This window comes from Ascaphus truei, chromosome 18 (genome assembly GCF_040206685.1).
Source record: "Ascaphus truei isolate aAscTru1 chromosome 18, aAscTru1.hap1, whole genome shotgun sequence".
Taxonomy (NCBI): domain Eukaryota; kingdom Metazoa; phylum Chordata; class Amphibia; order Anura; family Ascaphidae; genus Ascaphus; species Ascaphus truei.
The window spans coordinates 36,871,914-36,885,817 of NC_134500.1; the positions used below are offsets into that span (position 1 = coordinate 36,871,914).

The 13,904-nt window shown below is 44.8% G+C and overlaps 1 protein-coding gene across 8 annotated transcripts in view; it reads right to left on the minus strand.

Annotated features, from left to right (window-relative positions):
* Window positions 1-344: 344 nt before the first annotated feature.
* Window positions 345-13,904, minus strand: part of LOC142469161 (uncharacterized) — a 170,564-nt gene continuing 157,004 nt past the window's right edge. For all 8 annotated transcript variants that reach the window (XM_075576110.1, XM_075576111.1, XM_075576113.1 and 5 more), the window contains one exon: window positions 345-3,298. In XM_075576110.1, coding sequence (XP_075432225.1) covers window positions 2,232-3,298 — 1,067 coding nt within the window. In that variant the 3' untranslated portion in view covers window positions 345-2,231. The remainder of the gene's footprint in view (window positions 3,299-13,904) is intronic.

Consider the following 13,904-nt stretch of genomic DNA (forward strand, 5'->3'; position numbering starts at 1 on the left):
TTGTAAATTACCATGTCAGGTGACCCTTCCAGCAGGTTCTGAAACAGAGGAAGCTAAACACTGACATGATTTACTTTAGCAACACTTATACAGCAACATTGAATTAGCTACAGTTAACAAGGACCTAACTTTAAAATGAATAGTCTAACATCCTATTAGCACTTTTAGTAGAAAATACTAATCCCATTAGGGGGGTTACACCACCATTAAATATTCTTACCATTCACGATAGCGACAAAGCTCTCTCCTGAGGTTGTAGCCTTTAAATTCCTTCGTATAAAGTGTAAACATGAAAACAATCTTGTTGATTAAATCAATACAAATTTTATTAGCAAACAGTATGATTAATATAATAACGAATGCATCTTAATACCCTATATCTCTGTGAATATACAGCGGTCCAATGGCAAGCCTCTATACAGCTCTCATTTTTCTCACACTAGCGAAGGAAAAAAGGAAGACTACTAAACTCAATACAAATAATGCATGTCTATTAAACAGTACATTTTATACAACAGGAAAGAAAATAACAGTTTAATGTCAGCCAATAAAGGTGAATTATAAAAAGAAGTTGCAACTTACTCATGTTCTTGTTTCATTCATTCACAACATGAAGAAACCCTTTACCATCCGGGGGCTGCCATGGCATTAAATGCAACTCTCCAGGTGGATGATCTCTATTAGGATTGATGTTGATTTGTTACTTACTATTTAACAGACAGGGTTGTGGATTCTTGAATAGCCTCCCAACACAAGTAGTATAGGCTAATATAGTAAGGGAATTCAAAAATACTTGGGATAAACCAGTGTGATAGACCTAAACATGATAGAAAGCCAAGATTCAAACAGAACCTGAGGTTTTAAACCTGGTTAAAAAATGGCCAAACTAAAACAGCCATGTTTTTAAAAAAATATCTGCTTTCTAATACTAAGTTAAATATAACCATTTTAAAACTATAACAATCATACATTTCACACAAATAATATATATGTTGTTAAATATATTTAACAAAATATATTTTGCCTATTTAGAAATATTCATTTAAATTATCATTAATAGTATTTTTACACTATTTCAAAACTTCTTATTTGGCGCTACTTCACTCCCTTTTCTTTTTCATATATATATATATATATATCATTGGAGTGCCAACGACCCGGAGGGTTCCAGTAAAAGCCAAGGTCACCTATCAAGCCCGGTAATTATGCTCTAACAGACATTTTCCTGTTTTCAACAATAGAAGTTTCCTCCTAGACCTATTGCAGAGATCTGGTAGATCGGGAGGATCTTTGAGTCATCTGAAATTGCTACGTTGAAAAGACAGTGGGACTATTGATTCCTTTGTGTGAGGAGACAGTCTATTTAGTTTCTTTTTGGGTGTGTCACACTCAGGTGTTTAGATTTTTTTCTGGACTTTATAGAAGAGACTCCATGGGACTATTTTTTCTGTAACAGGAATGAAAAGGAATCACTGCATGTGAACTGTGACAGATTGTTTCCTTTATTTCTGTGTGCTTTTGAGCAGTTTCTTACCTCCATTATAGTTATTATTGATATCTTTGAGTTTTGATGCCCTTTCCTCATATATAACCTATCTACCATTACTTATTAATATATGTATCTCATTGCGCCAAATGCATTGTTTTCTATGAATACATTGGCTTAAATTGTGATTAACCAGCATTGAGGCTGCATAGAGATCCATCTAATCACTTTAGGATATATATGCACTGGATATAGTACTATATATATATCACGTTTATATGTTGTAAATTCTTTTACAAATATTTAGGCCAATATGTAGTAAATGGTGTTATTCAATAAATTGCCTTCCAGTGATGGAACACCCTTTATATCCCAGTCAAGTGAAGGTGTCTAATTGACGAGCACCACTTAGTAAATATGGACCTTAATTTCTTGAGTTTTCTTAGAGTAAAATCCATAACTCTCACTGTGGACTTTCTAATAGTATATGTTTTTTTGGTTGGTATCTCTGATGATCGCTAGGCTCTGAACTCTGGATAAAGTATTTATCACATTATAAACGAACAAATTATTTCTCTCATGTTTGGGTTCTTGATGTGTTATAAAATTTGATTTCCTGTTAAAACATTTGTCACATTCAGAGCACATACATGGTCTTTTTCCTGGGTGATTTCTCTGATGTTTTAACACATTTGAACTCTGTGCAAAACATTTACCACATTCAGTTCAAACAAATATTTTTCTCTTATGTGTGAATTCTCTTATGTACCACAAGATTTGAGATCTGACGAAAACATTTCCCACACTCAGAGCAAGCAAATGGCTTCTCTCCAGTGTGAATTCTTTTATGTACCATAAGATTTGACATCTGGCGAAAACATTTCCCACAATCAGAGCAGGCAAATGGCTTCTCTCCTGTGTGAATTCTCTTATGTACCACAAGCTCTGCTTTACTGTTAAAACAATTCCCACATTCAGAACATGCAAACGGTTTCTCTCCCGTGTGATTTCTCTTATGTACCACAAGATTTGAGATCTGGCGAAAACATTTCCCACACTCAGAGCAGATAAATGGCTTCTCTCCTGTATGAATTCTCTGATGTTTAACAAGAGCAGCTTTAGTGATTAAACATTTCCCACACTCAGAGCATATAAATTGCTCCTCTCCTGTGTGAATTCTTTGATGTTTAACTAGATCTGCATTACTGATAAAACAATTCCCACATTCACAACATGGAATCGATTTCTCTCTTGTGTGATTTCTATTATGTGCCACAAGATGTGAGATCTGGGTAAAACATTTACCACTCTCAGAGCAGACAAATGGCTTCTCTTCTGTGTGTAGTTTCTGATGTTTAACAAGATTTGATATCTGAGTAAAATGTTTCCCACATTCAGAGCAAACAAAAAACTTGTTTCGTTTCTGAAGTTGCTGATGTTTAACAAATTCTGAGTTAGTAGTAAACCATTTCTGACATTTAGAGCAGTTAAATAGCCCATTTGCTTTGTGTGTTTCTTGGTGCTGTGTGTAAGATGATTTTCTATTAAAGTTTCTACCACATTTACTGCACTTGTAATTTATTGCACATTCTGTCCCTGCATGTTCTCTGGGTGTATAAACATGGGAAGTTGTGACATTTCCTTTTTCACATGAAATTGATTGCTTAGCCATAATTCTCACAGATTTTCTCTGTGGTTTATCTTGTATCAAGCAATTTTTAATAACATTGTTATCTTTATTTACAAAATCTGGTGAGAAAAAAGGGGTGTGAATTCCTGCAGGTGTATTTCTATTTCTGTTCATGGATCCATCTGTTGGAAAAAAAATGTAATCTGAGTAAATAAGTTAATTAAGAGTCTCAAATGATTTAACATTTCTGATTGAACATGTCAATGACTATAAAATATAGGTCCATAACTAACAAAATTGGTATGTAACCTAAAGAAGTACGGTGGCAAAAGCTATAGCTCCTCAGGGGTTAACATACATTTTTATATAGATATTTTCTGCAAACCAAGTAAAATACTTACTGGTGACTGATTTTATTTTTCTACACACAGGGTTAACATAGCAGAGTGTGAGATGTCACAAAGATATACAGTACAGGTACTCCTCATTATCCAATGTTTCACTTTACAACGAATGGCATATCCAACGCTTTACAATGCAACTCTAAGGGCTGGTTTTCGACGCCGGAATGCATTATCCAACGCTCACCACCACTGATTAACATGGGACTCACTTTACAAAGGTTTCACTATCCAACGCTAATTCCAGAACGGATTCCGTTGGATAACCGAGGACTGCATGTATGTAGAAAAATACAAATTCACTCAAAGATCTATAAAGTTTGTAGATGTCATGTTGAAATTTGGACTGTGGAACCTCCATATAGCACAGAGTATGACCGGGTTGTTGCTGGTATGTGGCATTCCTGCACAAAAGGGGTTTATGTTTAGTATTAGGCTAGACCGTACCAGACAGAGGTCAAGATGGGTGTACAGAAAAAATGACAGAATGGAAGTAAATCTCCAGAGATACAAACCTTTTTCTCAACTGTCCCCTCCTTAGCCCGTGCGTATAGTGCCCGCGACGGGCAAAGGTGACGCGACGTTGCCCAAAAACAAATACATTGCCGCCGCCGCGTGTGCTTATAGTAAGCGCGACGGCGACAATGCGACGTCACGTTGCGAACTTTGGAAGCGGGTAATATTTGATTTTTCAAGGGCTCTCGCCTCATGTGACAGCACCATAACAAATCAAATGCCAGCACGCCCGTGCCGCCGCCGCCGCAAAGCGAAATATGCCAAATACATGATTTAGGGACAAGCTGTATACACAAGACAAAGGAAGGAAGAATCACCCTTATACACATTATCCAAAAGGAATGCAGAAGATAAATAACATATGGAAAATTGATCACAGAAGATAAAACCAGATCAGAGATAGAATGAACAGAGTGATGTGAAAATGAAGTAGGGATAATGTTATTTTCTAAGTATATATACTTGTGGTTTTGGAGGGATTATTTGTCTAGACCAAGGTGATTGTCCTCATCACACTGAGGCAACACTGTACTATTAAACCTAATTTCTTGCTGTGCTAACATAAAACAAAATGTACATTGAGAAACGTCTTGGTCTCTGACTCCTCTTCCATCACAGCACATGCAAACTTTATGGGTCTTTGAGCGATTCCTAATTCTCTCTCTAGAGAAAAAACAGTATACATGATATATATTTTCCAGGTTTGAAAAGATGCTGGTCTTAGAGACAGAGAAATGGTGGGATATGATCACTAGGGAGAAATATCTTCAATGTGAAAGGATACCCAGAGGTTTGAGAGTTCTCAAACAACCTTCATTGATCTCGATGACCAGTTTTTCATAACAGCATGGAATATAATTCTTGATAGTTGCTTGCATCAATTAATAAGACTATTGGTGGCGCACCATACAAAATCATTGAATCAGTAAGACAATAAGATTAATAAAATGAATGATCCACATAAATTTAAACATAAGGTGTGACGGTGAGGGGGTAACCAGGCTCACCAATAAAGGTCAAGCCCACATGGTTGCCCCTGATCCATGTTTTGGGGTCCTAGAGTGTCAGCTTTTGGGCCTGACTGTTGTATATGTACTGTCATGCATTGAATATAAAATATGTGACAATAAAGAATTTATGTGTCTTTTGCCTTTCCAGGAGTGCTAACCAGTAGAGATTCTCAGGCTCTGAGTTTCAGGGTGGACTTTGCGGTAAAAGTGTTGTCGGATTGTATCTAGATAGATGGGGTCCAGAGTTGCTGGCCACCCCAACCGGGAACCGAGTTGGATTCCAGGGAACTTGTAGACAGACCTCTGGACTAAGTCCTCCCTGAAAAGCAGTTACTCGACTCACTGCCAGGTTTCCCTGCTTCAGCACAGACCAGAAAGGTAAAAGGGGGCATAGGGATTTGTGTATCCCGGGTGTAGTCTGGGGTCTAGGAGCTCTGAAAATGAACATGCACGTATTTTCAGTAGATCCTAGGGGACGAGGGACTTAGAATAATTTTGTGAGATTTGTATTAATCTGGTGTATAAAAGGTATACGGTCTATGTTTATGCACTTTATATGAGCTGGGGTATTTCCAAGTCCCTGGTTCCGAGAGACCAGATGGCCACCAGGCTTGGTGGCACCAAGTCTGCTCGGGTCCTGTCATCCGCGCCCCTTTCGACGCGCTCCCAGCTTACCCAGACCCGCGATTGAGTGTCCTGCCTCTGCTGCCTCCTGCAGCATATCTCGCAGACCAGTCATTACCAGTGTACCTTCTAGGGGCGCGCGCGGACCTCACTCGGCACTAAATGCCGTTCCCGCTGGCCCCGCCTCCAGGCTTCAATCGCGCGCAGCGCGCACCTGCTGTGCGTGGAACCCACGCACGAGCGCAGAGTCTCCTCCATTCCGCTGTGTAATAGGATTCACCAGCCTTGTTTCCATCAGCCAACCCCAGCCATGCATACTAGGGAGTATGCTTCCTCCTCATTGGTCTGTTCTTCCTATATATGCTCAGTCTGCCCTCTGGCACATTGACTGAGCACAACCTTGTTTATGTGCGCTGTGTTTACTGCAGTTCTGCCTCCTGTCTGAGCCTTGCCTGTCTTGTTCTGTGTTATAAAAGGGAGTGGGGGAAAGTGCGCTACTACGATCTCTCTCTGGTGAACACAACCATATACCAACAAGTGCGATGTGATAATGGGTGATAATACATATAAATAATACACGATACTGGGTATTGGGCAGGAGAGCGTCTGCAGCCGTGGATTGGGTAGGCAGATTGTTGGGAGGGGGGGGCTGGGATTGACCCAGCGGTCTTGGTACAAAAGCTTAAGGCAAGGACCTCCAAGGTAGTATTTTCTGAAATACTACCAGTGCCATGCGCTACCGCAGGGAGACAGTCAGAGATCAGGGAGGTTAATGCATGGCTAAGAAAGTGGTGCAGGAAGGAGGGGTTTGGGTTTTTAGAGCACTGGAACTCCTTTTCTTAGAGGTGCCATCTATATTCTAGGGACGGATTGCACCTCAATGAAGAGGGATCTTCTGTGCTAGGGGGGAGAATGCTAAAAAGGTTGGAGGAGATTTTAAACTAGGATGGAGGGGGGAGGGGAATGAAACAGATAATGAACTAAATGGAATAGAGGAGGATACAAGGTGGTATGGAGGTAGAATGGTGGCAAGTGTGAGTTTGACAAGCAGTGAGACACCCATAGTATATACAGTTAAAGAGAAGCAGAGGTCCCAAAAAGGGTCTGACGCGTCCATAATGGCTGCCGTGCCTCCAGGGGCATGCGGTGGCTTCCTTTCCTTCCCTCCCTCCCCCCACTACGAGGTTTGTTAGATTTCAAAACCATTCAACAAGGTTCCCCTATAGATTTAAGCTTGCTGCATGGTCACAGCTTTGAGCACAGCCAGGGTTAAGATGCATAACCAGTAAACCCACCCACTGACAGCCGTTTCGACCTTAATGGGTCTCATCAGTGTGGGGTTGGTTATACTGGCTATGCAAAAATGAAGCAAGGAGGATAGGTTTTACCATACTTAGTTAAGTTATGGTAGGTAAAAAAAGTGACAAAAACCCTCCACAGCAAAGCATATAGCAAATGGAAATATTACTGTATGCTCATCTGCATGTCTTAGACAGGTCTGCAACCCCGCCTTTCCCCATTATCACCCAGCACACAGCACGTCCACTGCAGCAGGGGATTCTGGGAAATGACATGCAAATGGGCACACAGTGTCACCTTTTGCTTCAAAACCATTCAACACGCCAATTTATTTATGGATATCTACGAGCAGACCCATGTCCTTCACGAAGCTCCTAATGTACAGTTCATCAAGATATATCTAAGGTATATTGATGAAATTTTCATCGTTTGGAATTGTGAGAAATCCACTCCTGGCTTTTCCCGTAGCCTTGCAGGTTGCTGTTGTTCTCACTAAATTCCCTCTTTGCAATCAACAGCAGCTGTGCGGGCTATCACTGCAACCTAGCCTTGTACTCAGTCATTGGAGCAGTGCCCTTACACCCTCTTCCTGGGATTGGCCCGCTGGCCTTTAAATACTGCATTCACACAATGCTTCTCGGCCGAGCATAATCCTTCTTGGATGTTACCTGTGTTTTGCCACAAGCCTCTGGCTTGCTATCTCTCGTTACTTATCTTGTTATTGTCCTAATTCGTTGAACTCATTCCAGTTTCCTCCAGGCCTGCTGCTGCTACTCTGAGGCCTGAGTTCCTGTTTCACAGAGGCCTGTGTTTTGCCTGCCTGGATTCTACTACCTGATGCATTCACCCTCAGCAGAGGTATTGTTTGGATGCCGTGGCCTGCTGCTCTCTCTCCATTCGCAGAGGCCTGCTTGAACTTTTGCGCTGAAGCACGGGGTTACCAGTGATGCCTGGCAGTGTGCCCACTCCGGTCAGTCTTCCCTCTCCTAGACCGGTGCCATGGGCCTTGGACGCCACTCGCGTAAACCCCATTCCCGACCTGCAGTGATTACGCTGAAGCAGAAGGACCAGCTTGATTTCCTGTTGCCGACTCCCTGCTTAGACTACGACTATCCGGATTTCTCCTACCCCGACTCTGGCTCGTCCAATGACTACGCTGTTCTCTCCAGCACTGAACCCAGCCTGTTTGACTATGAACTTCGCACTCCGAACCAGTCTGCTCGGTCTAAGGTCAGTGATTTCATAATCCAGCCTCAGCCACGCGGTCCGGCCCCGGTTTGTGGCGAGCAAAACAGTGACAGGAACGGCTTTGAAGCTGCTCTACTGGATTAAATCCAATTCCTTAACAACATTCCGTCTACGATTTGTTTTTCGGCCTGTTTCAGCTCTAAGGAAATTTCCTTTCTGGACACTACTGTTTATAAAACCCAGGAGGGCCTTGCCACTATATTGTTCCACAAAGACACTGATAGGAACACGTTATTAAATGCTACGAGTCATCATCCTCCTCCGCTAAAGAATGGGCTGCCCTTCTCTCAGTTACTACGCGTCAAGAGGATCACCAGTGACCCAACAGAATTGGAAGATGCTTTGAAGGGTATGGCTAAGCGATTTCATGCCCATGTGACATCACAGATGCTCTAACTAGGGCAAGGCAAAGTGACAGAGACACTCCTGGAGCCGCACACGGATGAACCAAAGCCGGACCGATGTAACATTATCAGTACCTATATGACAGCCTCGGTGGCATTAAATGGAGCATCAACAAAAACTGGCATATTCTGTCCAATGATTGCCAATCCTGCTATCTGTGAGGATTCGCCATCCTGGCGGTCGCAGACCGTCTCCTCCCTCAACAACCCTTCCGTGACTGTCACCCAGGATGCGCCATCTCGTGGCCCTGTTACACGTGCGGATCTTGCGTCGTCTGACTCTCCGCCCGCGGGTTTTGACTCCGCCCCTGCTCTGACGCACGACGGGTGCGCTCGTCCAGCCTCCCTGCTGACGCGCGTTCCAAGCTCCGCCCCCGCTCTTCTGATAGACAGGACCGGCGTGGGAGTGACGCGCGACCCAGGCTCAACACCCTGACCTCCGTAACAAGCGCGGGTCGGCACGTGATTGGTTCCGCCCCCATCCCTGATTAGGCTGCATCATAGGGCACACCTCTGTGCACCAGCAGCCTATTGGAGTCTACTTCCTGGTTCCGCCCTGGCTGGCTATTGGAGCTCCTGTCTTTATATACCTTCCTGCTGCATACTCTCATTGCTGAGCATAGTCTAGTGTGACGCCGTGGCTTGCTGCATTCCAGTTCCTGTGACCTTGCCTTGCTTGTTAACCTCTTGTTGTCTGACCCTGTTTATCTTTTGGACTCCACACCTCTCCTCTCCTGATCCGGCTACGAACGACCATTCTCCAGTCTCCAGTCCTAACCTTGGCTAAATACTCCATTGATCCGATACTCTCCTATCCTGAACCTGGCTACATACCCCGACGATCCACTACTCTCCAATCCCGAACTTGGCTACGCACCCTGACGATCCGCAACTCTCCACTCCTGACCTGGCAAGTACCCATAACGATTCTCCAATCTATAATCCTGACCTGGCTTGCACGACTACTCTACATTATAGGCGCGCCCGCTTGGCTGTGGGTTGGCGTTAACCAATTCCCTACCTCAGCACCGCGGTCGCGCTTCGTTTTTGGTGAGCTATGTGTTACACAACCTTTGTCAACAACCACCTCTACTATGTTATAGACGAGGCCGTAATCTAAGGGATCTTTTGATAGAAACGGACCCAATTAGTAAGTAAATGCCTATTAAAAATTGGCTTAGTAGGAAACCCGGTTCTTATCGTTGCCATGGATGCATAAATTGTCATTACAATGTGCTCTTTTTAAAACTGGAAACTGGAGATAGCCAGCCAGTGTGTTAGTTAGACACAATTGTATAGTTAGCCTCCCTATCATGGAGTAGGCTTTCATTTTATGCTTTGGGTTTTCCTTAAAGTGACAGTGTGCCTAAGTTACATTGCCTGTTAGAATGGAGATGTGTTTATTGTGTAATGTGCCTACGTGGAAAGGGAGCAGCACCGAATGTGTTCATGGTGTAAAGAGCCCAGCCACACGAAGCAGTGTCCCTTCAGGCCTTATTTTGATGATGAGGAGGATGCGAAAATACAAGTCTGAAAGAGGAAAATTCAGATTTGACTGACCAGGTCAGTGAAGTGAATGGAAAGCTTTGCGAGCTAGAAAAAAATAAAATAAACTATTTGAACAAGAGAGTCTGCAGGTGCTAACGAAATACAAGTGCTGCAGGAACGTCCGAGTACCCAGTGTGTCCCTGCAGAGCAGTATGAGAGGGAGCACAAGAAGGTCCACAAACGGAAGTAAGAGCAAGAGGACCAGAGATGCTGCTCCATCCTCAACGGTCAGTATGCCCAGGAGAAAGAAACCTGGAAAACGCAAGCTGCTGGGACAATAGCAAAGGAATTGGCAGAGCTCCGAAACGTAATGAACGCTGCATTAATGCACACTCAGAACAAGCAGAAGGAAGAGATGGAGGCTCTGAGAGGAAAACTTTGAGATGCACTCAAGAAACAGAATTCTCTTGCGGATTAACTAAATTTGTTCAAAAGGGAAAAAAGCATGTGAAGAATACAGAAATACGACAAAGCTATTATCCAAGGAAGAAGGGAAAGAGAAAATTATTGGCGTTAATACTCCGCAACTGTCGATAAAATTTCAATCATAGGAGTGGTACTGTAACGCGTAGCTAACCAGAAACGAGGCGCGACCACAGGGCTGAGGTAGGGATTGGCATAGAACGCCGACCACAACCGCGAGGGCGCATCTAGAGTGTAGGATAGTCTTGCAAGCCGAGTCAGGGTTATAGAGGACAGCATAAACGTGGTACTTGCCGGGTCTAGAAGTGGAGAGTAGCGGATCGTTGGGGTACGTAGCCAGGGTCAGGATTGGAGAGAGTAGAGTCGTCGTAAAGCCAAAGCCAGGGTCAGTGCAGGAGAGAGCAGGATCTTCGAATTCCAAAGACAGGTGCAGGAGGTACCACAAAGTCCAAGTCCAAGGCAGGGTCAGGCAGCAGAGTAAGAGGCAGACAAGGCAGGATGCAGTGAGACGCAGCGTCACAAAACAGGAGTTATGCTCGGCAATGCAGGAGAGTACTGACAGGGTATATATAGGACCTCCCTCCAATGGGAGGCAACCAGGAAGTGGAGGAACCCTCACTGATAGGCTGCTGGATTGTGCAGGTGCGTCCTATTGCGCAGTCGATTAGGAGTGGGGCTCGGACCTCCAGAGAGAGCGCGCGTAACCCGCGCATCACACGGGCAACCCGGTCACGTTCCACTCATGCGTGCCACAGCACCCGCATCAGTGCGGGGGCGGAGATCAGAGGCGGGACCCGAGACGAGAGGGGAGGGAGGTTTGCGACCGCTGTGCAGCGTACCTCCGTCGTCAGAGTGGAGGCGGAGTCGGGGGGCGGAGACCACAGAACACTGGAGAGTACGTACCGCACATGCGTCGCACGTCATTGCCGCTGGCGGGAGAATGTACCCTGGATATGGGGACCGCGGAGACCGCGCACCGCCCGCGCGCCACGCATGCAAACTACCGCTGGGATGCCCTCTTTGAGTCCTTCTGGAACCTGACGGACAGGTGAGGGTTAAGGGGACAGAACCGTAGGAATGGCGAATCCTCACAGGTAGAGATGCGGCAAATACTGCCCTTAAGAATAATTGTCAGAAGGAAGTGGGGATGCCTGATGGGGACGTTGCTATCCTCTTGAGTGGTGAACAATACGAGTTGTGACAGAGAGTGTAACTGGTCAGATTGAACGGCATTTGCAGTATTTGATCTTTCGGGACCTTGAGCAGATGTAGGGCTGCTAGGCTTGCTTGGGCTACTGGCTAGGTAATGCCCAGGGTTGCCACAATACAAACATAAGTCTTCAGAGCAACATCAGCTTCTTTCCACAGAGCGGTTTGGTCTTTGAATAGTATTCACCTGCATTGATTTCGCTTCTGGAGCTGAGGAAACGGTCATTCTCAACACCCTTGACGTGCAGGAAGACATAAAACTTCTTAAACAAGGACTACCTGAAATGAAACCTCTAGTCTCCTCTCCGAAAACCTTAGGCCTATCTGGATACAGAGGTGAAAAAAGTCTTCCGATACTGTTGGAGCAACAATCAGAGCGATTTCATCCTTTGTCTGATCAGACAGTTTTCTATGAAAATGGGACTATTTTGATCCAAGTTGTGTCAGCTACCCATCTACGGAATTCCACTGCATATTCAGTAGCTGTACGCCTAACCTGGCAGAGGTTAATCAGAATTACTTCTGAAGTAGCACAGCAATTAGGGTCAAACACAAGGCTCATAGCATATAGGAAGTCTTGCAGGTTCCCTAACAAAGGACTATCTTGCTCCAAAAGATGGGATACCCAGGAGAGGGCCTCATCTTTTAGTAAGGAAACAATCAGTCCTATTTAGCAGCGGCAGTAGTATAGACGGCGGTCTGCATCTGGAAATGGCGTCTGCACTGGTTTAGGAAATAATAACAGCATATTCTTGTATAGCGCTGCTAGTTGTACGAAGCGCTTTACAGAGACATTTTGTAGGCACTGTTCCCTGCCCCGTGGAGCATACAATCTATGGGTTTTTTTTGTGCCTGAGGCACAGGGAGATAAAGTGACTTGCCCAAGGTCAAAAGGAGCCGACATCGGGAATTGAACCAGGCTCCCCTGCAACAATCCCAGTGTCAGTCAGTGTCTTTACTCACTGAGCTCCTTCTCCCTGAACTGATGCTGGTCACCCCTGAATTTCTCTGGAACAGGCTGACTGAACGGGTAAGCCTGGCCGGTAAGCACGTAGGTTCTGCAGCGGAGTCTCTGCGTTAACAATTCGACTATGTACAGTAGAGGCAGCGATTATTCTAACAAAAACCAGTGGCAATTCCCCAAAAGACCCAGGTATTCTGAATACATTTCCTTAAACTAGCCCCAGCATTTTTGCATTGATTAATGGCCTATCAGATTAACAGCGGGGGTCCCTGGCAGTCCCATTCAAACTGAATTGGAATGCCAGGGATCCCTGCTGTGTTAATCCTATGGGTCGTTAGTCAATGCAGAAATGCCTTAAACGTGCCTCAAACTAGCCCAGAACATACCCAGCACATACCCTGAATGTAACCCGGCTAGTTTAAGGCAAATGTTAGAATAAGCGTTGTCTCTACTGTATTTGCCCAACTTGGTCTCGCAGGATCGAGGGAGCAGCAGGGTTAGCACGCAGTTCCTGCAGCTGAGTTTCTGCATTACCAACCCGAGTAAGTACATGCCCAGTTGATCCTGTAGGTCAGTAATAATAAGTGCCATGGTGGTCACTTACTGAGCCAGAGTGGATCCTGTTACACAGGCTCTGTGAAGGGCCTGTTTATTCTGTCATGGGGAGCAAATGTGGAGTTGGAGTCCAGAGGCTGGGGACAGGCTAGCACGTGGTCAGGAAACAGGTCAGGGCTGGCGGTGACCAGGTTGCATCAGTAAACAGGCCTCTTGCCGGAGTAAGGCAAGCGTTGTAAGGTGCAAAGGGTCTGGAAACAGCAACCGCAAAAAGGCACAATGGAGCAGCGAGCTTGTATAAAGGGTGAACCACAAAGCACAGGCAGGGAGGAATAGGAAGGGGAGTTTATAAAGGGCTGGCTAGAGATGAGGGACAGAGCTGAGCATTAGACAATCAGTATCCTCAGGAGGATTCTTGTAGAGACAGCAATGCAGTATCAGCAGCCCCTCTGGCAGGCAGGTAGAGCCCCAGCCTGGGTGCGCAGAGACCAGGATTCAAGACCGGCCAGAGACATCCCTGAGACTCGGTTTGCCCTGCTTTATAACTTGTTTCTTGTTCCTGACATAAATCTCACAATAAACAAAAC